The following is a 26,092-nucleotide window of genomic DNA, read 5'->3' as shown; positions in this document are numbered from 1 at the left end:
CTCTTGCATGGGTACCTATGAAAGTGAGCACATCAAATGTCAGGGACGTGAAGTTGTGCACGTGAGGGAGGAGAGCTCCTGCCTTCCCCTGCTACCCGGGAGCAGGCTGAGCCACTGTCTTAGCACAGCTGGTGGGAAAGAGCTCCCTGGCTTTTCCAGGAAGTTGATGTCTCTGGGAGAGACAGGAAGACAATTTTGTACCAATGAGGTGTATGGCATTAGGCACATTACCTGTGGCTCAGAAGGCCCTGGCCTGCTCTCATTGCAAAGCCTGGTTTCTGACCACTGTGCTGTAAGAAAGGAGGGTCTTTACCTTTCCTGTCCAGCCCCTTCCTCTGCTAAGTGCTTTGCATGGGTGAGCTATCCTGATGTGTTCTCATGTGACAGAATTGGGTGTTATCCCATGTTTACAGAGGAAGTGGTCATTCTGAGGCTCTGTCCGGCCATTGCACTAAGTGAAGGAAAGGGGAGGCCATTCAAACCTAGATCTCATGAATCCCCAGAAGCTGCCTCCCACAGTTAGCTATCTACATGCAACAGCCCATGTATTTATTAAACATTGTTTGAAGCTCTGATATTAAACCAAAAATTCCACAGCCTGGGTGTCCAAAACAAACTGACTTCTTGTTTCAAGGACATCTTTCTCTTATGCCCTCCTTACAAACTTGAACACAGTTAGGACGAGCATCAGGCCCAAAGGGACATTAGGATAAACCGTGACATGTTGGGGAGGTGCTGGGATGGGGCAGTGTTTTATGGATTCATTTCAGTTTGTCGCAGCTGAACAGTGGTTCCAACAAAGGCTTTCCCCGCCTCAGCTCTGAGCATGATTCATAAATCTCCTCTTCCCCATCGTGCTGATTTTTATAGTCATCTGTTGTCCACACCCTGACCACACACTGTGCCCATTGGACTCTCTAGCTGACTCAGATTTACACTGTGCCATTCTAAACTCTTTATAAAGGGGCCCCTAAGAGGGATCTTAAGTGATTGCAACATAACTTCCAAAGGTTGCAAGTTATGTCATGTTAGAATGACCTTCATTCCAGATCACAGTGATTTTTATTTTGGAAATTCTTTGCTGACCAAACAATGTCATTGTCAATTTACTTAATAAAAATTTTCTTTCTCCATCCATTCCCTCATTGCTATGCCACTGTTTCCATGAATAATGAATCATCAGACCCCTGGAAGTGGGAATCATGATCCTAACAGGCAGATAAAGACACAGCTTGATCTTGGAGAAAGTTGTGAGAGAGTTCTCACAAGGTTACAGGCACTCACCGGGGCGGGGTTCTCTTCTTGGTTTCTTCGGGAATCTGGCTCAGGCCCTCAGCAAAGCTCAGGAGAAGGCCTGGAGTGGCTAGGGTTAACGATGGACCTGTCCACCTAGCCTTGCCCAAGTTGAGGAATGTGCCAAAGCATGATGAGAATTCCTCAGATGGAGAGGAATTAGGATTGCAGGAGAGGGCGGTTCTCAGCTTTTCACTGTCCATTTCCTTTAGAAAAGCTATTTTTTCCCTATAGAGTGAATCACTGCAACCACAAGGACATTCCCTGGAGAGAGAGAATTAAAATGTGGAAGTTATTTCCTAGCCTCTCCCAGAGCACAAAGGCAGACAAGTGAGCGTTGCAGTTCACCAGTGGCTCTTTTTCAAAGCTTTTTTATTTCTTAAGCATAATGAGGAAAAATCATTATCAAGCTCCCATGTGTGAGATACAGACGTTAATCCAAAATGACATGAGGTCCCCTCACTAGGGACCTACTGGGAGGACAGAAGGCACACTTGCTATTGACAATAAATAAACTCCAATCAATTGGGAAGATATTTGTGCTTGGTTCTGCCTCTTGATTTCAGCTTGTTCTTGTTAACAATATTTTTTCTTTTTAATGAACCAAATTTACTAGGTTTGGCTGGTATGGTGGGGAGGAATATTAGGATTTTCCAACAAACTTAGGGCCTGTAATTCGAACCATTTGTCAGCCAATTTGAAGTCATCATGATTTTATTTTGTAAAACTTTGGCTTTGCAGCACTACAGGCTTATGGTAGTCATTTTGGGGAAAGTTCATGATGAGAGTGACCCACTGGACCTATAAAAGGTGAACAGAATGTTCAGAAGTAAAAGACACTGAAGAGAAAGGCTGAGTAGTGATTGTAGCGATTCTAGCCCACAACCTGTTTTTGTAAATAAAGTTTTATTGGCACATAGTCACACTCATTCATTTGCATATAATCTGCGTCTGCTTTTGCACTGTGATGGCCTAGTTGAGTAGTTGCAGCAGAATGTATGGCCTGCATCTAAAACATTTACAAGGTAACTTATTATAGAAAAGCATGGCCAATACCTGCTTCAGTAGAGTAACATACTTATCCATGTGTGTTGCCTGTAGCCTTCTCTGGAGACCCAGAAGTGAGCTGCCAGTCCTCAGGGGAGTCCCTGTCACCTGCATGATTCCCATGTTCCCCATCTCACTGCTGACACACTGTGGGGCCCAGGGAAGAAAGAACCTGGGAAAATAGTCATGCTGCCATTTGCTGGTCCCTGCTCATCAAGGGCCAGAGTTCCAATCAGTTGTGTAATAGATAGCAGCAGGAAAGTTTGTTCTAGAGTCCTTAGGGCAGAAATTTCTCCTAGGTAATGAAAATGTCACTTGTGGTCCTCACTTTGTTCTTTGGTTGAATGGAAGTCAAAAGATATTTATTGGAGGCATCCTTGGTCATTTCTACCTTGTTTAGTCTATTCCCTCTTCTCCCTCCCTCCCTCACAATGACCTAGGTTTCTGTTGAGTTAGCACAACACACCGTGCACAGCCCACCGCAGGTAGCTCCCCGTGTGTGTGTCTGTCTGTGCGCCATGCCCGCTCACATGCATGCACACTTTTCAGCACCAACTAAATGGGAACAATAATCCACCTGCCCAAAGACGTTTTATAGGCTGAAGTATCAGTTTCTACTGTTAGCAGTTTAACTCATTGTCATTATTGAGATTGTGACTAATAAGTTGCTAAAATTTTTTGACATCATATTTGTGCAGGGACTGTGCTGGGGTTTTTTGCTGTGAGGGATACCCTGCTATAACCCCACTGCTGACCCCAGGCCACCCCTGCCTTTCTCCTTCCCACATGTGGATGCTGGACCTAGGAGCTCCTGGACCCAGCGTGTCCCATGAGTCCTGCCTCATAGCTGTGGGTATGGCTCTCTGCTAAGTACCCCCCAGTGCATATGGCCTTGCTGGTTAGATTCTCCAGCTGAGCTGCTTCCTGGGCCTGGCCCAAGTGCCTCGACCCACCCCAGCCCTGCTTTGCTTCTGCCAGCCACAGGTGGTCTCTGGAGGCGGGGCAGGAGCACCCATCTTTGGGTGCCTCTTGACTGGTCAAACACTCTTTCTACCAACACAGCCCTACCTTTCTCTGGCCAGAGCACTTTGCTGAAATCTTATGTCTGTGTGACCCCGCTCTCTCCACAGCAACCTTCCTGCTGTGCAGAGGGTGTTCATTGAAATTCACAGCAAACACAAAGAAAGAATGAGGCTGGAGTGGCCTGCCTTAGCAGGGGTTTGGGACCACAGAGGGCCTGTAAAGGTTAGGACAGTTACAAGACAGGTGTGGGATGAACAGGCCTTGCCTGGGGTGCTGTACTGTAGGAGCCCAGCTGACCCTTTATGCACACAGGCAGCAGACGTGCCTCTTTTTTATGCCTCACACTGCCTGCTGCATGTTAGCTTCACGTTAACAGTGACAGAAACAGACTCATGAAGTTTAAGGGACTTGCTCAAGGTCATAGAGCACAAGTAGGTTGGAATTGAAATGTAAGTCAGACTGACTGTGAAGCCAGAGGCCCACACATCCTGGGCAGACAGCAGGTGGAGAAGGTCTGCCCGTGCCGGCTCCAAGGAGGCTGCCCGGTCCGGGTGGGCACTGCCCATGGGGCTGGGACCCTTTCCTGGTGGTGCTTCCTGATTCATGAGGTAACTGCACAGGGCCAGCCCATTCCACCCACAGAGCTGGGTGAGGATAAAATGAGACCACGCTTTTTCAGGGTTTTGCAGCAGCTGAGGGAGCAATCCTCCCCTCCTGAACACTGCTTGCTGGCTGCTTGTTTAGTGTGAGTTAATTTTTCCTTTATTCAATAGCTCTTGTACCACAGCAGTTTCTGTTTTAATTTTTAGTCATCAGGACCTAATTGTACCTCTAAGTGTCCTTTGTAAGTACCATTACTCTGGACTAACCATGGTCACGAGAGACCTGCGGAGTCAGCGTTAGGCAGGCATCTGGGAGTTCAGAGGGGGGTTTGGCCCTGGCGTTGTCCTTCCTGTCCCCCTCTGCCTGCCTTCTCCCCTTCATTCCTCACACGTTCACTGAGTACCTTATAGGGTAAGGAGCTGAGCTGGACATCATGACATGGCAGAGATGTGTCATACCTAATCCTGGCCATCAAAGTGGAGAATCTGAGTGTCTGCTGTGGGCCAGGCTTGTGCAGGGCACTTCATATGTGCACAGTTGAGTCCTGTTTGGACTCACAGCTGTCCTCAGAGGTAGGTATCTCTCTGCTCTGCTCAGAGCCTCCAGTGCCTTCCCATCCACTCAGAACAGAAGCCCAAGTCCATCCCGTCTCCCTGGTGTGTCTCCCTTCGCTGACTTCACCCACCACATTTTGGCTGTTTCTTGCTCTTTGCACTGTCTATTGGGACTTCCCCCGAGGTAAACTCATGGCCCACTTCCCTCAGGTCATAGTTCAAATGTTGTCTTATCAACGAGGCCTTCCGTGACCCCCCTTCCAAGCCCACACAGCAGCCCCTCTTCCCCGATTCTCCCTTATTTTTCTCCACAGCAGGTATAACCAGGTGGCAGGTTCTGTGTTTACTTACCTACCTGCCTGTGGCTTGCCCCCCACCTCCCCGCCTGCCCCACCCACCCACAAACCTCGGTGCCCCAAGAGCAGGGGCTTCACCCTCTGCCCAGACACTCCGAGAATATCTCCTGAATCACCGAATATCACACATGGACATCACGTTAGTGCTTCAGTGAACACACTTTGTTACTTCCTTATCTCTTAACACAGACATCATGCACGTGGATTGGAAGCCTCATGTTGATTCAGTTTTTCCTAAATTGATCTCTAGATTCAATAGAAGCCCAAAGTTTTTATAGAAACTGACAATGTTAATTCTAAAATTTACAAGGAAATGAGAAGACCTAGAATAGCCAAGAATCTTAAGTAGGAGGAACATAATGGGAAGGCCCACACTACTACATTGCTATCGAGCATTCCTACAAAACTAGAGGAGTCAACACAGCGCGATGCAGGCATAAAGATGGGCGGACAGCAGGAAAGGAAGGAGGTTCACCAAAGTAGCAGGTTAGTTATGTTTCCAAATAATATGCTCAGTGTTTCCAGGGGAAGTGCCTCTGAGTTTAAAACAATAGATCCAATTATTAATCTGATACAAGTTCAATAATTATGAATCAAAGTCTAAAAACAAGGAAATAGTATCTCCATTGTACTTTTTTGAGATCAACAGTTGGATCTACCGCTTTCAAGGTAGAGATTTTTCATCTGTAAAACAGGATATCTGGAAGTTGCTGAAAACATACTGTACATATTATGTGTCAGTGTACCTAACACAATTTAAAAGCTCATTTATCACCCCCTTAGGCAGGTAGGTGTGGCCAACATAACAGTGATACACCCTGTTAATACCCTTAATATGATGGGACAATGGCACTTTATCTCTGTCGGCTTCTTCCTAAAGACTCATGTGCTCTCTCTGACCATGAGAAAAACATCAGACAACCCCAAATTGAGGGACATTCTATAAATATTCCTCAGAATCATCAAGGTCATCAAAAACAAGGAAAGCCTGAGAAACGCTCATGCCCAGTTGCTGCCTAAGGAGATGTGACAACTGAATGTACTGTGATGTCCCAGATGGGCCCCTGGGAGAGTTAAAGGACATTAGGTAAAAACTAAGAAAATATTAATAAAGTAAGGACTTCATTTAATAACATCCAATAATGGCTCATTGATTGTGAGAAACGTGCCATACTAGCATAAGGTGTTTGTAATAGGGGAAACCGGCTGTAGGATATGAGGAACTTTCTTGAATGTCTTTGTATTTTCTGTAAATATAAAATTGTTCTAAAAAATAAAGTTTATTTAAAATAAAAATTTTATCCTATGTGTCTGGATGCTGCAGACACCCTGTAGGTAAATGGAACTGAACAGAGATTCTGTAAACACACATAGGGTCACACATTAACATAGGATGATTGCGTTGACAAAAGCACCATGCAATTCACTAGGGAAAGAAACCTCTTCAGTGAATGATCCTGGGGCAACTGAATATCCAGACTTGGGGGATAAAAGGTGATCCTTGATCCACTGTCTTATACCACACATAAAATTTAATTGGCAATGGATTATAGATCTAAATGTGAAAGCAAAAATGATAAAGCTTCTAGAAGAAAACAGAATTATTTGTCCTGACACTAAGGTGGCAATGATTCCTTAGGTCACAAAAATCAGTAACCATGAAATTAAAAAATATATAAACTGGACTTTATCAGATACAAACTGCTCATTAAAGACACCATTAAGGAAGTGGAAAGGCCTCCCACAGACTAAGAAAAAATGTTCACAAATTGATCTCTAGATTTGGCAAAGAACTGTATCCAGAAGAGAGAAGCTTCTACCAAATAGTAGGAGGAAGACAGACAATCTTGGGCACCTTACAAAAGAAACTGTCTGAATAGCCAATAAGCACATGAAAAGATACTCAGTATCTTTAGACACCAAAGAAATGCAAACTTAAATCCTAGTGAGATCCTACAACACACCTAGACTAAAATCAAGAAAACTGACAATACCAAGTGTCGGTGAGAATGTTGGGCTACTGAAACTCTCATGAGCTACTGGTGCAAATATAAAACTGTACAGTTACTTTTGGGAAACTGTCAGTTTCTAATAAGGTAAGCATATGGCTACCCTGTGATCCAGCAGTTACATTCCTACATATTAACACCCAAGAGAATGGACGCTTATTTCCACCAAAAGGCTTGGATGTGCCTTACCACTCATGTGTTATTTTTGAATGTATGGTTGTCTTCCCTCCATTGTTCCCTCTGGGGTTTAATCACATCACCAGTTACTTTCTTAGCTCCAAACAGAATCTCATTTACCTTCACTTAAGGTCATTTTATCCTCCCTAGTGCTCTGTGGTCATAAAAAAAAAATTTTTTTTTTAAATAGCTGCTCAAAATTCTTCTCATCAGAAACTCTTTACAACAGAGAAGACCAGTTGCCCCCTTAAACTTCTCTGTTGTTCTTTAACCAGACCTCCTGGCCCTGATCCTCCCCTTGACCCTCCTCCTTATATACCTTTGGATCCCCTCCAGCTACTCCACATCAAGAAAGAAAAGAGTGATTAAAAAATACAAGATGCGGAGGTACCCCATGTTCATAGAAGCACAACTCACAATAGTCATAAGACTGAAGCAACCCAATGTCCACTGACAGGTGGATGGCTAAACAAAATGTGGTCCACACAAGCCGTGTTAGCCTTAAAGTGGAAGGAGATTCACATACTGTGACGTGATGAAGCTTGAGGGTATTACACTAAGTGAAACAAGCCAGCCACAAAAAGACAAACACTGTATGATTCCACTTGTATATATGAAGGACAGACAGTAGTCAGATTAGAATGGTGGTTGCCAGGGGCCGGGGGAGAGGGAAATGGGGAGTCAGTGTTTATGGGCACAGAGTCTCAGTTTTACAAAACAAAAAGTTCTGGGATGGGTGGTGGTGATGGCTGCGTAACAGTGTGAATGTGCTTAATGCCACTGAGCTGCACACTTAAAAATGGCAAATTTATGTGTATTTCACCACATTTTTTAAGTGAAAGAAAATGGGGAGGGCATGGGAGACAGCAGGTATGACAAAATAGCAAGAAGGTCAGTGTGGAGCTCCTGTGGCAGGTGCTGCTAGGGAACTCAGCTTATAGGAGTGGTTGGGCAGAATGGCCTGGGGGCCAAGTGGCAGGAATCCAGTAAGGAAATGGGAGGGATGGCGGAGAGGAGGAACTGAGTGTAGACCATCAAGGTTTCATGGATTCAGGAAGTGCTTGAAGACAAAAAGGATGCAAATCAGAGAAGCTATGGCTGATAAAGAGTAGCTATTAGTTGTTTCCGCATGTTTCATTTGTGACTAAGTAACCCCAGTCATTCAAATAGGATTCTAGAAACCTCAGGCAAGCAGACTGAAGCGAACAAGCCCTGTCCAGGGACACCTGGGAAAGGACATGGCTTGGCTGGGTCCTCACACATGCCCCTTTCCTGGATTAAGGACTTGGAGTGGTGCCTCAACAGATGAACTGACACGGCATTTTTGATGTCTTAAAGCTTTGAGCAGATTCCATCTGGAAAACATTAAGCACATGCCTGTTGGCAGATGCATTAACCCCATCTGAATTATGATACAAGCCTCAACTGCTGAATAGTGTTTCATGCAAATCCATCACCAAACTATGCCTGCCACTTGCTCAATGGCACATATATGTAAACGGGCTGTGGCTGCAGAATCCCTCTTGTCTTTTGGCTCAGATCCATATCTGTGCACGTAGCAGAGCGAAATCACAAAACTAAATTAGCTCGGGGAAAGATTGATTTGCACCATTAAAAATGACCTCAAACTTGAAATTTCAAGAGTGAATGTTAGTGTCCTTGCAAAGTGTTAGTTTGGGAGTTCTACCTTCAGATCCTCTGTTTTGGGAACAGAAGCATGTGGGCAGGGGTGATTCAGTTTCTCTGTGGTCCCCACCCTCATCCCAGTCACACTGCCACTTGGCCACTGCAGCCTTTGCCTCCAGTTCCCCCAACTGGCTCTGACCTCATGCACACCCTGAAAGTGTTTCTGCTTTGGAGTGCTGGCCGGAGGGGACCCCAGGCAGGCAGGACTCTGGGAAATACGTGAATGAAAGAAGGAATCAGGGCTGTGGCTCTGAGGCACGAAGGATCATCGGCTTGTGTGTGGCAGAAGAGGAAACTGGATCAGTAGGCCTGAGAGGCACTGAGCTGGTGGCCTGGGAGAGCGCAGGCTCCAGGCAATGAGGTGGTCTCCGGTGACTTCGGGCTGCTAGAACATTCCTAGATTGTTACCTAATTTCCCTGTCTGTATGCCTTGACTCTCTAGGGAAGTGTAAGTACCTTAAAGGAAGGATGTGGATTATACTCCTTTGGGGCCCCGATTCCTCCTGGCTGCATGTAAGAGGAGTTTGTGTGTTAGAATGGACAGATAAATAAATGTTCTTCTTTAGAAGGTCATGGGTAGCTTGCTTAAGGCTTAAAATAAACAGATGCTTAATTGAGCTGGGTCTAGAGAGCAGTTCTCCAAGTGTGATCTGGGGATGCCTGTGGGGTCCATGAGATCAAAACAATGTTTCTAATATTAACACATGATTTGCCTTATTTACTCTCATGAGTATACAGAGAACTATTCCAGAAGCCCCTTGATACCTGAGGGCTGTGTTGCTCTGACACCTAATGGAATAGGTGCTGTGTATTTAAGATTTCTCAGTTTGAATCCACATCCACAAGAGCTCTTTAGACTCCTCAGTAATTTGTGAGAGTGTAAACGGTTGCTAAAACCAAAAAGTTTGAGAGCCTCTCCACTAAGGTATGTGGGTTAGATAAGACCAAAGTTTTGACAATGGGAAAGACCTGTAAGAAGGGTCTAGAAGAAGACAATAATCATCTGTTCTTTTTTGCAGGAAAAGCTGCCTAGAGAATCTCATGGATGAAGATGAGAAAGACAGGGCAAAGAGGTAAGAAGGCACACCTCCCTGGCCTTGGTGCCACGTGGTCCGCCCAGCGGACCCTTGCTCATCCTTGCTTGGCACAAAGGGAGGCACCTGCAAGGGCGCTGGGGGGACAGGCCCTCGCGCCCGCTGTCCTTAAAGAATTACTGAGCTGTCCTAAAAACAGTGTAGACCAGCTTCCTCAGTTTTTTTCCTTACCCTGAAATTCCTGATCGTCTGGGACTTGCCAAGTAGTTAATATTTTTACCATGGTCTTGTATTAACCTTGAGGGCTTGGGTCTCATTTTCAGAAGCCTCTGGTTACTGTTTTTCCAGGACAGAGACTTCTGGACAAGGCAGCCTGACTGGAGCCAGGCAGGCCTGAGTTCAAATGCTGGCTTTGCCGTGGGGCAGCTGTCTGACTCTGGACAATGGTAGTAAAGACAGTGTCCACACTCTGAGCATGTGTGGTCGTCCTCCCTGTGCTCAGCACCTCTCTACACGCTATCTCTGTTTCCTCCTCTGTAAGTGGAGATATCATAGCCACCTTGCCCTGTGGTTCAGTTGATCAGAAATGCCAGCTTGATAGTGGGCACGTCCGAGCTGTTAGAACCCTGTGCACACATATTCCTTCACTGGACATTTGTTGAATCCCTACTGTATCTGAGGTGCAGTTACAAACTTGATATTTTGAAGGTACAGACCAGTTGAAAGTTATCAATTTCACACAGTTTGTCTGAGTTGGTGGGTTTTGTGCTAAGCTTTGGGGAATAAAGATGTGTAAGAAGCTTACTGCCCACGAGGAGGGCATGGGTGATTGGGGCAGTTGATAGGTAAGTGCAGATCGTTAGGTTGCAGGGTGACAGTCCCCGGAGTAGAGTCCTTTCTCAGGAAAGCCATCATCAGGCCCTGAAGACTAGTCCCCTTCCCCCAATCTCATTCCTTTCTGCTCCTGCCACTATGTGTGCGTGGCAGGTCCCAGCCCCTTATGACAGCCTCTTGTGGGCCTGCACAGTTGAAGAGTTTGCCAACTTCCCCATGCAGAACCCACTGCTCGGTTGTCACCTGTAACTCATGGCACTTCAGAGGTCACCCAGTTTAGTGGCTCCAGGGATGTCTGTCCTTCCCTGTCACCTGGGGCACAAGAACAACACATCCCTGTCCCCTGCAGACCTGCTGTGGGGCATGTGTATTGGTTGTTAATTCCCCAAGTAGTGTCTTTAAAAAAAAAAAAACAGGGTTCAGGGGAAACGGCCAGAGGTATAGACAAAACAGGGAGTTCATTATGCTCTTCTCTCAACTTCTCCTCATTTGAAATGTTTTTGTAATTAAATTTAAACAAGAATACAAGTAACTTAACTCCCCTGCTTACTGTGAAGTAGCAGACCCTTCACTCGGTGCGGGGCAATATGGCTGCCCTCAGCAGTTTCCAAACCTGCGGCGACCAGTAAGACTGGTACAGTCCATGGGGTCCCCAGCAACATGTGATCTAGCTGGGCCAGACTAGAATAGAATCCCCCTGCCCTCTCTCATGGATCCTTTCCCTGGGTGTTTGCCCCTGGGTTGCCCCCCCCAGCAGCTGTGGCTAGAGGACTGAACGTAGACACCTGAGCCGCATTCCTGGCTGGCCTGTCCTAGCTAATGAATCCCACAAACCCCGTCATGCCTCCTCTTTCTCATCTGCCTCCTCTTTCTCATCTGCAGCACAAGGCTGATAATTTCTGTCCTGCCCACCTCCTGGTTGTTTTGGGAATCAGCCACAAAGTGCACCAAGAAGCCCTTTATTTAGCTTTTAATATTAATGCCCACATGTGTGGGAATATTCAGGACACTTTGCCACAGTACATTTACAAGGTGGTGTCATTAGCAATAAGGCGAACGTCCGCCATGGCAGCCAGCGTTCACTGAGCACCTCCTGTGTGCCTGGTCCTTGCCAGGCACAGAGCACCAGGCTAAGGACTTCTATATGACTCTCTCAGATCATCTGCTTGGCATTCCTTTGAGATGCGTGTCATTGTTATTCCCGCTGACAGATGAGGAAACAGGCTCAGCAAGGCAAAGTCATCAAACGTCCGTCGTGAAGCTCTCATAAGCAGCAGAAGTGGAAATTAAATATAGGCCTCCTAAACTTAACCTCTGTTCCTGCTCCCCGGACTAGAAGCCAGTCTCTTCATACAAGAGTGAGTGCAGTCTCTGGGCAGGCCCAGCCTGACAGTGGTATCCTGATGGGGCCTTGGAGTCCACAGGAGTTTTGCTTTGGGGAGTGTCACCTTGTTGTCACCCCAGTCTCAGGCCTGCCTCCACTCACCTCAAAGCTGTGTGTACGTTTAGACTCTTCCATACTCAGGGACCACCAAACACAGATCTTCCAGTAAAATCTTGACTAAAAGTTCTTAGAAATAAATCAAAATGTATTCTGCTGCCTTCCAGTCATTCCCATCTTTATTTGCTTTGAGCTGTGGGCACCCACACCCTAGAATGCCTATTTGGAAACCTCCGTGCACAGACAGCAGGGTAGAGAGGCCGCTGGTCCTCACCCCCATCTTGTCCTCAGGTGGGGAAACGGGTTTAGAATGTTCGGTAATAACCCAGATCTCTGCCAGAACAGCAGCAATAATGTGGCAAGCATCCTCCGTAGCACTTGGGAAAAACAAGGGCAAAACGAACACAATCCTAAGGTTGTATCAGTTTCAAAGCCTTTAGACTTACAGGTTTTACAGCAGCTACATGGGAGGCCCTTCCCCTAATCCCACCTGCAGGCCTGGTAGGACTTATTTTCACTCACATGATAGTTTTTGTGAGATTAGAAATGTTTAGCTTCAGATCAAAACTCTCATTGTCTCCAGAAAACATGTGCTGTGCTGGGCAAGGTTTCCAAAGCTCCAGGAAATTCATGGTTTATTCGGCTAGTTTGATCAAGCATTCTGAACCAGGACACAGTTCTACTTTTTTCTGTGGATTTCCATGTAAATCCAGTGAGTGTTAATCGAATGCCTATTTTGTGTTTAGAATTATATGCTGCTTTTTTTGGGGAATATGCAAAAGCATGGTCCCAAAAAGGAAACAGTTGAATGAGAGACGTTTGGAACCCCTAGGGTCACAGTTTACCATTTTGTGTTCCAGTCATAGGCGTGGCTGTCTGATGTGACATAGCTTTGTGGTGTGTGTGTGTGTGTGTGTGTGTGTGTGTGCGTGGTCATCCAGGAAGTGGGGTCATACGGTAGGAAGTGCCCAGCCTAGAATCAGACAGGCCTGGTTTTGATTCTTGGCACTTTTACTTTTTGACCTTGGAGGAGTCCTGAAACCTTTCCTAGTTTCCGTTTCTTCCTCTGTAAATGGGGGTGACAATAGTAGCAACTTCTTATAGCAACTTCATGACTGCAGCTGCATGCAAGCCCCTAGCACTGCTGGGGTGCAGGGGTACACAGTGCCAATGAGCAGTGTCAACGCTTACAGAGTACTCACTGTGTGCCTGCAGCATTTTGTGTGCATGACTCCCTGATCCTCACAACACCGCTCCACGTGGGTTATTATTAGCCCCCTTTTACAGTTGAGAAAGCTGAGGTTTAGGAATTGCACAGCCAGTCAGGGGCAGGCAGGGATTCAAATGCAGGCATAATTTCCTAGAGTCTGGGTTCCTAACGACTTCTCATAACACTCAGTAAATGTAAGCTGCTCCTTTGGATTCACTCCTTGCTCAAGGGGCAGGGACAGAAAGTGCTGAGAGGAGAACTTGCTTTCCAGAGAAAATAAGTCTCTCTAACTTTGCCGTATTGTAAAATACAGCTTACTCCATTTACTGATGGAACTGAACACCAAGAAGAAACCTTATTGCCTCTTTGATCCGATATTAAAAGAGTAGTTCGTCAGCGTTAATTAAAATTGCCTCCTCTGCTATCATCTTGGAAGTTCTGTGTCTGTGACCCTGTGTGTTTTTGTGGAGGGAGGGGGGAAGGAGGGGGACAGGGCATATTGCTGTGCTGCCTTTTGTTAAGAAGAATCAAGAGTTTCACTCAAGGGGGGCTGATTCCTGGAGTTCTCAGTAGAGTAGATGTTTGTTCTGAAACACAAGCTAAGCAATTTTATTATTCTTTGGCCATAACCCTTAGTCTCAACGCCAATAAAATAGTTTAGGCAAGTGGGAGGAGTTACAACACAGTAAACGAGAGTCTGTATGTGCCCTTTTGCAGAAACAAGAGTTGCAGGAGGAAAAGCTTTAGCCCTTTGAGGAGGGGTTATTCTTCAGCTTCCCCCAGGGGTAGTGGGTTGCTGTGGACCAATGACTGAGACCCTCCCGGCACCCTCAGCATTTGCTGATTAAGCCATGTGGTAAGCAAGTGGAAGATAAAGAGGATGCATAGTCTCCTCAGAGAGCTTTCAGGCAAGCTAGGGAGGCATTCTTGGAAATTCTCAAGCCTAATGGAGAAAGAACTTAAGCCTGGATGATGGTCGAAATTCGTAAGCTCTACTTTCTCAACCAAGTGCTCGTTCATGGAGAGTAGTACAGTTAAGAGGAGAGACTGACCTCATCTTATTGTTTCATTTCTCTGGGTGTAAATTCTGTGGGTCTGAAAGGAAAGGCTGGTCCAGGCCATGAAGGTTGTAGCCAACTTGGAGGACTTGAGCTCCACGCACACTTGCTTATGCCCTGGATGCAGGCTTGGCGCAGAATAAAAAAGCCCAACCTTGTGCAGTGTGTGTGCTCCCAGCTGAAGTCTAGCGTGCTCATTTTGCTGTGATTTTTTTTTTCATAGGTTCTTACTTGGGTGTTACATATATCATCCTAAACCCTGACACAAGAAAAAAAATGGCAGTGAAGAATTTTTGAGCCTTCCTTTCTGTTTGTTTTATTTGGTGATTAAGGCTGCAGCAGACATTGTGAGAACAGGTGTATCAGGATGTGTGGTTTACTTAACATTACTCTGTAATCTGCAGATGAGTGATTCTGTATTCCAAACAGATGGAAAAGGAGAACCATACCTGCAGGCAACCTACTAATTCTACTGTGGCCCAGTAAACAGCAGAATGGGAAGGGGCCTCTCTGTATTTGGGGCTTTTGGCTTTTACCTGGTAGGGGTCTGTTGGTTGGCAAAGAATTGGGTGCCAGGATTAGAGACTTGGGAATGTTTTATCTCAGGGCCACCCGAAACCTCTCTGGTGGCATCTGAGGCAAAAGATGATTCACTAAAAGCCCTTTCAGTAATTTCAATGAAATTTAAGCTGAAAAAGAGTGATTAGCAATCTACCCTCTTGAAAATGCCACCTTTCTACAGAAGGGTAAGGATTCCTTTTAGAATTTCAGGGACAAGTTCCTAAGGATTGTTTTCCAGTGAAATTCATTAAGTAAGAATCGATGGGAAGTCAAGCCAGCTTCCCATTTAGGCTCCAACATTTTCTGATAATTCTGGTTAAGAGCAAAGATGTCTCTGCTACCTTCAGGAAAGGAGAGCAGACTCAGCTGTGCTCAGTCTGCCGCAGACGCCTTGCCAAGTCTCTACAGTAGAAAACATGGTGAATCTGCAGAGTTCTCCATGAGATGAGGGCGCCCCAGCCTGACCCATCTTGCTCCACGCAGGTGACTTTTCTCCCCACCCCCCCAGAGGACATTCTTTTCTTGAGCTGAGTTTCTGCAGGCTCCTGGCCTCTGGGGTGCCCCTGATCCCCCCTGCCTTGGTGTGCGAGGATGTTGAGTTACGGAAATGAGGAGGTACACACCCAGGCCTGGGCATGGGAGGGGACTGAACTGACCTTAAGTGGACCTTGCTTGACGCCAGTTTCCCGAAATGTATTCTGGGACACACTATCCCGGGGAATGCCCTGGGAAACAAGTCCAGGCCATGCTGTTTACTGTTCCTCCCTTTTGGAGAGTTTCAGGGCTCCTTATTTAGCACATTAAATGTACTAAGACTGTGATTAGCAGATAGACAAAAAATCTCTCCCATTTATGTAACTGAATTTTTAAAAAATGATCTGGAGAGAAAAAAAATAGTGACAACAAAAAATCTTCTCTGGCCTTGGTCATTCCCCTTCCTTTATATAATTTTTCATAATTTTTCATGGAAGACTTGCCCAATACAGTCTTACTTGAGCCTTCATTCCTGACATTTTGTATGTTTTCTTATCTATTAAAAAACCAAACAACAGTTGAAAAATACTGAAATGTTTAAAGAAGTACACAAAGATCATTTATGAACATACCACCTAGAGATAGCCTTTGCTAATATTTTGACATAGTTCCCATCACGTTTTTCTATATTTCCCTCAAATTTCAACAAGAATACTTTGTAAGGTTTCTGTTACTATGAATGATAGACTCTAATTGATTCTTCCTGAAAGTTCACTTTGCATGGACAGGACTGTCTTAAAGTAGAGGACACTTAAAATGTGTGCCATGCCTGTGAGCATCCTGTGGTCACAGCTGCCCCTCTGGACATTGACAGGGAACACATACTTGGTATATTTCAAGTCTGCAAGAAATTGTGAGTTCCTTCTAGAGCCACCTCCTCTGTTTCAGGTGCTCCAGAAGACTTTTGTGGACACTAAAAAGGAAGCCTAAGACCTAATCCTGATAACCTTCTCAGGTTCCTTCTGCTCCATTTATAATACTCAGATTTGGGAGGCCTAGTCTGCACCCTCTTCAGTCTCTATCTCATCCTGGAAGATGGAACTAGTTAGCCTAGTTGAGATATGCCAGAATTCCCTCTCTGGAAGGAACTGTGGGCATCAGTGAGTCTTTAGACATTATCCTGGGTGTCTGTTGCTTGGCTTTGGAACCAGGATCGTCTCCCACCTCTCTTTCTGCAGTTCCACTTGAGTCCTGGTAGCAGTGTGATCATCTTGTAAAAGTATAGGCTTCTGTGCTAAGTCTCACTGAGATCCTGAGCTGTCAGTGCCTCCTTCTCTGGAATTCCAGAGCTCAGGGGGCTACACCTCTGTCCCTTACTTTGTAAGCCCTAGTTAGGCCATTGTAGGTACCTAAATATACCTACAGGGGGTAGGGAGTGTAGGTCTATGGGTTTATAAGAACTCCGTGTTGACATGCACTGCAGTTTTCTTTTGATACTTTTTTTAATGCTAGATCATACCAAGGTGATATACTCATACCAAGGGAAGGAGGACCTGCTCAATTTGTCAGCCATTCTCTTTGTTTTCCAAGAGCCACCCAGAAATATGTTTTCTCAAGAGTCTATTTTGACTGTTGTCCATCTCACCTCTATATGCTTTTCTACAAAAAAGGTCTTGTTTATAGACCTTGCCATCAGGCTTTCAGAATCTATATTCCCCATCTTTTGATTCCTGTGGGTCTCTTACATACTAACTAAAAAAGGTATGAAAAGATACATGGAGGTCCTGGATATGGGTAAGATAGAGTCAACCTATTCCATCCTGTCCATCACACTGAATCCAGTTACAAAACTTGGGCAAATGCACAGAGAAGACAAGTAGTGACTCTGTAGCATCTTTCTATGCTGATGGACAATGACTATAATGGGGTATGTGGTGGGGACCTGATAATGGGGGGAATCTAGTAACCACACTGTTGCTCATGTGATTGTATATCAATGATACCTTAATAAAAAAAAACTTGGGCAAATGCATGAAACAGTTATTTGAGGAAAGTAAATGGTAGGGGGCAGGTTGGGGAAGTATCAGAATTTGAAGTACCACTGAACTGGCAATAAGCTCACCAGTTTCTTCCCTGCAATATCCCTTCACCTAGACTCAGCACAGCCCCAAACTCAGGAGCCGGCATTGTACTGACAGAGGACCAGGAGAAGTTCTCTATTACTACGTGAGGAGCGGGAACAGGATGTCTAATGCTCAGATTGAACAAGGAAAAATCTTCCCTTTTTTGTTCTTTTCTCCATTTCTTTGCACCCTGTGAGGAATCCTTTGATCATAGCAGCAGCAGCCACAGTGATAACAGGGATCCATAGGAAACTAACATGTTAAGGGAACCTATCTCTCTGAGCAGAGGAGCTGTAGTTTTAAGAAGGTGGGATGAAACCCTGTGGCTTTCTCCCCTCCTCTCTGTCTTCCTACTGCATGGCCCCAGATGAACGTGCAGATGTAGGAAGCATGAGGCAAAGGAGAATAAATCAAGAACCAGCTTTCTTGAAAAAAAGGGAACCCCGGGAACCAGAAAGTACTGGGAAGAGATCTCAGAGAAGGAGAAGCTCAAGAAAGACACCCTATAAAGCAGGTTGGAAGTTCCTGAGCCCACCACTAAGCTGACTATGCATGGATTGGATCTTAAATATTGTACCATAGACTTTCAGATCTGAACTGTAGGATAGACTGCCACCCAAGGTCCAGGGCTGGCCTTGTGGGACAAATCTAAATAGCACCATGGACTTCTCATCAGAAACCATGGAAGCCTTCTGGTAGTGGCACAATATTAAATATTGAAAGAAAACAACTGTTAGCCCAGAATTCTATATCCATTGAAAATAACCTTCAGAAATGAAGGTAAGTGAAGATAATCTCAAATGAAAGACAACTAAGACAGCTTCTTATTCTGAAAGAATTGCTAAAGGATGTTTTTCTAACAGAAAGGAAATGATACCAGATGGGAACTTGGGATATGAGATATAAAGGAAGAGTAACAGAAATGGTAACTATCTGGCTAAGCATAATAGATAGTCTAACATTTGAAAAAAATGATCTGATCTGATTCAGTGTATGCAGATGTGGTACATAAGATAACTACCACATAAAGGGAGGAGTGATAAGGGAAACTATATGGAGTAGTTTCTGTAGTCTACTTGAAATGGTAAATTATTCAAGTAGGCTCTGAAAAGATAGGTTTTTATATTACAGTCTCTAGAGTAATTACTAGCAACTATACAAAGAAATATAGTAAATAAAAACAATAGATAAATTGCCACGGAATACTAAAAAAATGTTTCAGTGACCCAAAAGAAGGCAGAAAAAGAAAACAACAGTAACAAAGAATGAAAAAAAATGGAAAACAGCTGGTAAAATCTAAACATATAAATAATTTTATTAAATGTAAATGGTCTAGACATGCCAACTAACAGATTGTCAAAATGGCTTTTAAAATGACATAACTGTGATGTCCACAAGGCATTTGCTCCAAATATGATGATATAGGTAGGTTAAAACTAAAAAACTATGGAAAATGATATATCACACAAGCACTAAGTAAAAGAAAGCCAGAGTGGCTATATTAAAATAAAGTAGACTTCAGAGCAAGGAAAATTACCGTGAGTAAAGAGTGACATTACATAAAGGATCAATTTAGCAAGAACACATAACAATTCTAAACATGTATACAATTAAGAATAGAGCTTCAAATACGTGAAGTGGAATCTAACGACCTGAGACAAATATTTAATATGCCTGATCAGTAACAAAGGTAGTAGGTAGAAGTTCAGCAAGGATATAGAAGAAATGAAAAGCACCATTAAGTAAACCTCTATTTGATGTTTAGAGAATAAAGCACCATTAAGTAAACCTCTATTTGATGTTTAGAGAATACTCCATCCAACAATAGCAGAAAACACATTATTTTCAAGTACCCATTGAACATACACTAAGATAGACCAAATCCTTCTTCATAAAATGAATGCAAAGAAGTCTAAGAGAACTGAAATTAAATTAGAAACAGAATGATAGCAGGAAAAATATCTCCAAAACTTGGAAATTAAACAGTACATTTCTAAGTGATTGTATTATCTCAAGGAATTTTAGAAAGAGAAAGTCTCAAAGAATATTAGAAAATATTTTGAACTGAAGAAAAGTTTTAAAAAACAACATACCAAAATGTGTGGGTTGCAGCTAAAGGAGTACTTAGAGAGAAATCTAGAGCATTAAATGTTCATAGTAGAAAAGAGAAAAGGTTTTCAATCAACTGAGCATCCACCTTAAGAAACTAGAAACAGAAAAGCAAAATACACTCAAACAAAAGGATGAAAATTATAGATGTAAGAGCAGAAATCAGTAAGATTGAAACAAAAATAATAGGAAAAAAATCAGTGAAACCAAAAGGTGATTTTTTTAAAAATCGATAAAACTGGTAAACCTATTGCAAGAATGACAAGAAAAGAAAACAAATTACCAATAGTAGGACTGAAAAAAGAGATATCACTATGTACTCTTCAGACATTAAAAGGACCACAAGGGAATACTGTGAACACCTGCATCCCCTCGAAAATGCAGCAACTTAGATGAGAGGTGCCAGTTGCTCAAAAACCATAAGCTATCAAAATGCACAAGGCAAAATAGAAAAAACCTAGAGTTAGTCCTGTAGCTAACAATTCATAAAAGAAATTGAATTCGTAGTTAAAAATCTTCTGAAATAGAAATTTCCAGACCCAGAGGGTTCCACTGAAGAATTCTGCCAAACATTAAAAGAACTATCACTGATTCTGCAGTCTCTTCCGGTAAGTTGAAGAGAAGGAAGTATTTCCCAACTTATTTTATGAGACCAACATTACCCAGAAAAGACAGTACAAAAAAGAAAACTCAAACCAATATCTTATCATGAACATAGATTTAAAAACTTCAACAAAACATTAACAAATCATACATATATACATACCTTCTATATATGTTTTTATCTAGGGAGTTTTATCCAGGAAATGCAGGGTTGTTCAGTTTTCAAAACCCAATCAGTGTAATCCACCAAGTTACCAGGCTAAAGAAGAAAAACTAAAAACCATGTCATCATATTAATTGATGCAGAAAAATAATTTGACGAAATTCAACTTTTACTCATGATATTAAACTGTCAGCAAATTAGGAATTGGAGGGTATGTAAGGACACTTAGATAAAAACTACAGCTGATATACGTAATGTCAAAAGACTGTTTTCCGCCTAAGATGGGGAATGAGACTAAGAAATCTGCCCTCATCACTCCTATTCAATGTCATATGCAAGTCATAGCCAGAGCAGTAAGACAGTAAAAGAAATAAAAGGCACACTGGTTGGAAAAAAAAATAATAATTCCCTTATTCATAGATGGCATGATTACATGTATAGACCATCCCAAGAGACCTAACAAATTTTACAACTCCAATAACTAGTAAGTAAATTTAAAAGGTCAACTCACACAAATCAATAATCTTTCTGTAAGCTAGCTATGAACTGTTAGAAACACATTATAAAAGCACAATAGTATTTATAATCCAGCCAAAAGAACAAAATATTTAGGTATACATATAATAAAACATATATGGGATACATATGTGAAAATTATGAAACGCTCATAACAGAAGTAAAGGAAGACCTAAACAAATGGAGAGATACATCATGTTTATGAGAGGGAGATTCAACAGAATAAAGCTATCAGTTTTCTCAAAATTGATTCATAGATGTAAAGCAATTCCAGTCCCAAAATCCCAGCAGAACTCTTCGTAGATATAGACAATTTGGTTGTAAAATGTAATGAAAAGGCAGAAAAGCTTGAGTAGCCCTAATAATTTTGAAAAAGAAGAATGAAGTTGGAATCATGTTATCTAATTTTAAGACTTACTATAAAACTACAGTGATCAAGACAGTGTTATTGGTGGAGGGATAGATCCATACATCAATAGAATAGAATGGAGAGTAGGGAACCCAGAAATCAATCCTTATATATATGACCAGTTGATTTTTTACAAAGATGCAAAGATAATTCAATGCAGAAATGTCTTTTTTTTTTACTGGAGTTGGAACAATGGGATAATCATATGCAAACAAATAAACTTCAACCTAAAATTTACTTATAAAAATAACTCAAATTGGATCATAAATCTGATATAAACCATGTAAAACTTGTAGAAGAAAACAAACAGGAAGAAAGCTTCTGTAGCCTGAGGTTAGGCAAAGGGTTCCTGGACCTGACTTCAGAAGCACAATCCATAAAAGAAAAAACATTGCTAAATTGAACTTCAGCAAAATTAAAAGCATTTACTCTGTGAAAGACACTAGGAAGAAAATGTAAAAGCAAGCTGGGAAAAATACTGACAAATCACATGTCTGATAGAGGACATACCAGAATATATAATGAACTCTCCAAACTCACTAGTAAGAAAATAAAAAACCCAGTTTTAAAATGGATGAAAGACATGAACAGATGCCTCACCAAACAGGATAGACAGATGGCAAAAGTATACATGAAAAGATGTTCAATGTCATTAGCCATTAGAGAAATCCAAATTAAAGCCCTGAAAAGATAACACTACGCATTTCTTAGATTAACTGAAATTGAAAATACTAACAATACCATCTCCCCTTGAAAATGTGGAACATCTCACTCACTCAAACATTGCTCATGAGAAGATAAAAAGGCATGGCCACTCTGCCAAAGGTTGGCAGTTTCTTACAAAGTCAAATATACACTTTCCATATGACCCAGCCATCCTACTCCCAGGATACTACTTCTCCTTCAGAGTTGAAAACCTATGTTCTCACAAAAATCTCTACACAAACATTTACAGCAGCTCTACCCATAATCACTGAAAATAGGAAACAACCCAATTTTTCTTCCAGTGGGTGAATGGATAAACCAGCTGCTGTGGTACATCCATTCAACAGACAACTACTCAACAATAAGAGGGGGTAGGGTATTGATAGGCACAGCAACTTGGATGAATCTCAAAGGCATTCAGCTGGGTAGAAGAAACCAGGCTCATAAGGCTACCCACTGTATGATTTATTGTATTCATATGACCTCAAAAAAGAGAGCAAAAGAGAGCATAGTGGTACAGAACAGAACAGGCGTTACCAGGAGTTACAGGCAGGGAGAGAAGGAAGGAGTTTCAGAGATAGTTCTGTCTCATGATTGTGATGATGGTTACATGAATTTACACACATGTTAAAATTGAGGGAGTGCTCATATCATGCCCAAAAAGAAAAAGTTAAGTTATTGTATGTTAAGAGTAAAAATGTGTAAAGATATATATCATTAGCATTGCTTTTCCTAGACAAGTGAAATCAGGGTGGAGTCCCTGGCTTGTGACCCCAGCCCTCCCTTGTGGCTCCTCACGAGCCAAGGAGCAGGTCCCAGGGCACTGTGGTACTGTTGCCAGCCATCCTCACCTCTCCTTCCCATCTCTGCTCATCTCCCCCTAAGTAGGGCCCTTCCCTAATTCTGAAGTCCTAACCAGTTTCCCTCCCACAGGCTTCCCATCAGCACCCTGCCCCAGGCTCCTCCAGAAGCTGGGAGCCAATTGCCTGTTCAAATCTTCTGCCCATTTTGGACAGCCCAAGATGGAGCTGCATCCGAGACTGACTGGCCTCACTGTTCTCATCCATGTGCCCCCAGGTCCCCTGTCGAATTCAACACCTCTGCATTCCTCAGGCTGTCCTGACCACCACCTGCCCATGCTTCCCTCCAGGCTGCCTTGCATGCAGCCCCTCCCTGCAGGCTTCCCTGATCACCGCACATGGCTGAACCCTTCCTGTGTGTGTTCCCTTGGCAAGTTGTTTAAACTTCTGGCCTAGCTCATATCATGTTGCACCTTGTGTAATAGCTCTTGAGGTGTGAATTGCATCTCTCCCTTACACTCTCATCTCCTTTTAGCTGGGAACTTTCGGTTGATGTTTTTCTGTGGTATCCTTCCTGAACAAACACCTTTATCCCATTAGCAAGCAATGCCATTTTTCTGTAGAGCATGTTTCGTTTCTGTGCAATAAACTCAAGCAGCCAGAATTGGTGGCTCTCAGTTCTGTGCTCCCAGAACCCTGGTGCATAGCTCTATAACAGATACCTTCACAATGGTTTTGGAGGGAGTTGTGGGAGGAGGTATGAGAGCACAGTACTTCACAGCACCGGCATCCAAGCCAGCCAGTCCACCATGTCCTAGCCATGTAACATCAGCATTGTACAGCCTCTTAGTGCCTCAGTTACTTCATCTGTGAAAGGGGAATGATAACAGTACCTACCTTAAAGGGCCATTGTGAGGATTAAAATAAATATATAGAGAAAGCATTTAAAATAGTGCCTATTGCATAGCAAGTGCCCAACAGATGTTATTTATGTCTCCTGTGGAACACCAGAAAAGAGAACCTAGGGCTCTTTGAGCGCTGCATTCAAATCAAAGGATGAGGCTTGTATCAATGTATATTTAAAATGCACACACCTACTCCTACACCTTCCATTCCTCCCAGCCCTCCCTTCTCCCTTTTTCTTTCCCTCTTTCTCTCAAACTCAACAAGACAATAAACTGATTGAAGAGTGGGCAGAAGATTTGAATAGATACTTCACAAAAGAAAGAGCATTAAGCATATGAAAAAGATGTTCAACATCACTAGTCATCAGGAAAGTGCAAATTAAAACCACAAAGAGATAACACAACAATGGCTAACGTGAAAAAAAAAATGGACAAGACCAAGAATTGACAAGGATGTGGAGCCACAGGACCGTTGCTGGTAGCCATGCAAACACAGTACAGCCACATACATTTATCACATGACTCTGAAATTTCATGCTTATGTAGTTAACCCAAGAGAAATGAATGCCCACATCTACAGGAGGGCATGGATGTGGATATTCAGAAGAGCATTATTCCTAATACCTCTAAACTGGAAACAACCCAGTGGAACTCCAGTCAGCAGTCAAAAGGAATGAAACATTAATATATGCAGCAATGTAGATGAATCTCAAAAACTTTATGCCAAATGAAAGTCAAAGACTATATGTTATCTGATCCCATTTATATAAAATCCTAAAAAAGGCAAAAGTAAAGTGACAGCACATCAGGGGTTTCCTGTGACTAGTGTTGAGGGAGATCAAACCTTTTAGGGTGAGGGAAATGTTCTCTATATGCGTTTTGGTGGTGGTGATACAATTACCCAAATTCACCAAACTATGCATTTAAATTGCACTTATTTTACATATATTACTTATATGAAAGTAATACCTTAAAAGGAGAAACAAACCCAAAGACTGTGGTTAAGCATCTTCCAGCTTGGCCTACAGTCTTACGTGTGGTGGTCTCGGGGCCTGCTCAGCATACTTCCTTATTGGAAATAAGGTCATTCAATGCTTGTTTTCTTTCTCTTGCCTCAGAGCTGCAGATCCAGCTGACATTGACCAATTTCCAGTGGGCCTCAGAGTGAGTCCCAGGCAGAGGCTGACAGAAACAAGCTTGTATTTCTGTCACTAATGATATAAGCCTTCATCGTATTCTCTGCCAGGCCGTGTCCACCATTATTATACCCATTGAAGAAGAGAACAGAGTAATAATGAGCTGCGTGTTATCAGCTCACAAATAATTTATGATGGGCAAACTAGGACAGAAGCAGAGCTTTTTTTGGCTAAGGAGGTTGCATGTCACTCTTTAAAATCTAGGCCAAAAAATTATTTATAATGCATAGACAGTCACTCAGAAACTTAAAAGGTTCCTTTCTTCCCTCCATGTGTTTGAACACTACACTTTCACCCTGGACTGGCAAAAAAGCACCTCAGAGGCTTCCTGCTACACCTGGAGTCAGTCTGCCACTCTGCAAGTTCATATATGAGGATGCTCACTCGGCTATGAACCTCTCTAGAAACCCCGTAAGGATTTCAGGGCCTCCCCAGAGCCCACAAAGGCTAGGAATGAGGGAAAAGTCAGGAAAAGGAAGAGACCCATAGGTGTGGGCAGTGGCCATGCACTTCAGGTGAGCATTGATGAATTGCCTCGGGTGTTGTCGGGAAAGAGCCCAAACTGAGATACAGTTAGCAAAAGGTGGCTTGTTAAAGGGGTGTGCTGAAGTAAAGATGGGTGGTGTGTATTAGGCAGGGCAAACAGTGGCCATCGGCATCCAGGGAAAGGATATTGGGATGTATCCCCATTTCTAAGGTCTGTTTGGGGAAGCAGAATCTTTACTGACTCTGATGCTGTCAGTACTGATGCCTGCCCCATGGGAGGGAATCCCTCTGGTGGGCACTTGCTGAGTGGTCACAGGCCACCTGCACCCTGTGCTGACCACACCTCGGCCAGTTGCCTCAGGAGAAGTGGTCAGCCCCCTGGCCCTCTGAGTGCTGAGAGCAGCAGATGGACCCTGACTGTGAGGCCCTGGGACTGTGGCCCCTGCACTCTTGGTGAACAGACCTTGTGAAACAAGCCTGTCCCAGGTGGGTCAGCTTTCCCAGCCCTGGAGCACCTTGAACAGCTGACCGCTGATGAGGAGTTGAGAGCCAGCCCCCAGGCCTGTGGCTTGTCCTTAAGGATCAAGGCCTCTGGAATGGTGCTGCCTCCCCAGGGTGAGCGCAGGCTTCCTGTGTGGCATGTTCCATGTTTGCTGTCCAGTTAGAGTGACCCCCATAACTGGAATTTCCTGTTCAAATTCTGGGAGGTCCTCGGGC

General features: G+C 43.5%; 1 protein-coding gene across 4 annotated transcripts in view; it reads left to right on the top strand.

Moving 5' to 3' along the window:
- The window catches only part of NPAS2 (neuronal PAS domain protein 2), a 144,973-nt gene that overhangs the window by 57,883 nt on the left and 60,998 nt on the right, over positions 1-26,092 (top strand). For 3 of the 4 annotated variants that reach the window (XM_037019998.2, XM_037019997.2, XM_017673160.3), the window contains one exon: positions 9,768-9,821. In XM_037019998.2, coding sequence (XP_036875893.1) covers positions 9,790-9,821 — 32 coding nt within the window. In that variant the 5' untranslated portion in view covers positions 9,768-9,789. Of the gene's footprint in view, positions 1-4,985; positions 5,363-9,767; positions 9,822-26,092 lie in introns of those variants that run through there. The other variant, XM_017673158.3, reaches the window with a different exon arrangement.

This window comes from Manis javanica, chromosome 1 (assembly GCF_040802235.1).
Source record: "Manis javanica isolate MJ-LG chromosome 1, MJ_LKY, whole genome shotgun sequence".
Classification (NCBI taxonomy): Eukaryota; Metazoa; Chordata; class Mammalia; order Pholidota; family Manidae; genus Manis; species Manis javanica.
This window is presented reverse-complemented; position numbering and strand designations above follow the sequence as displayed.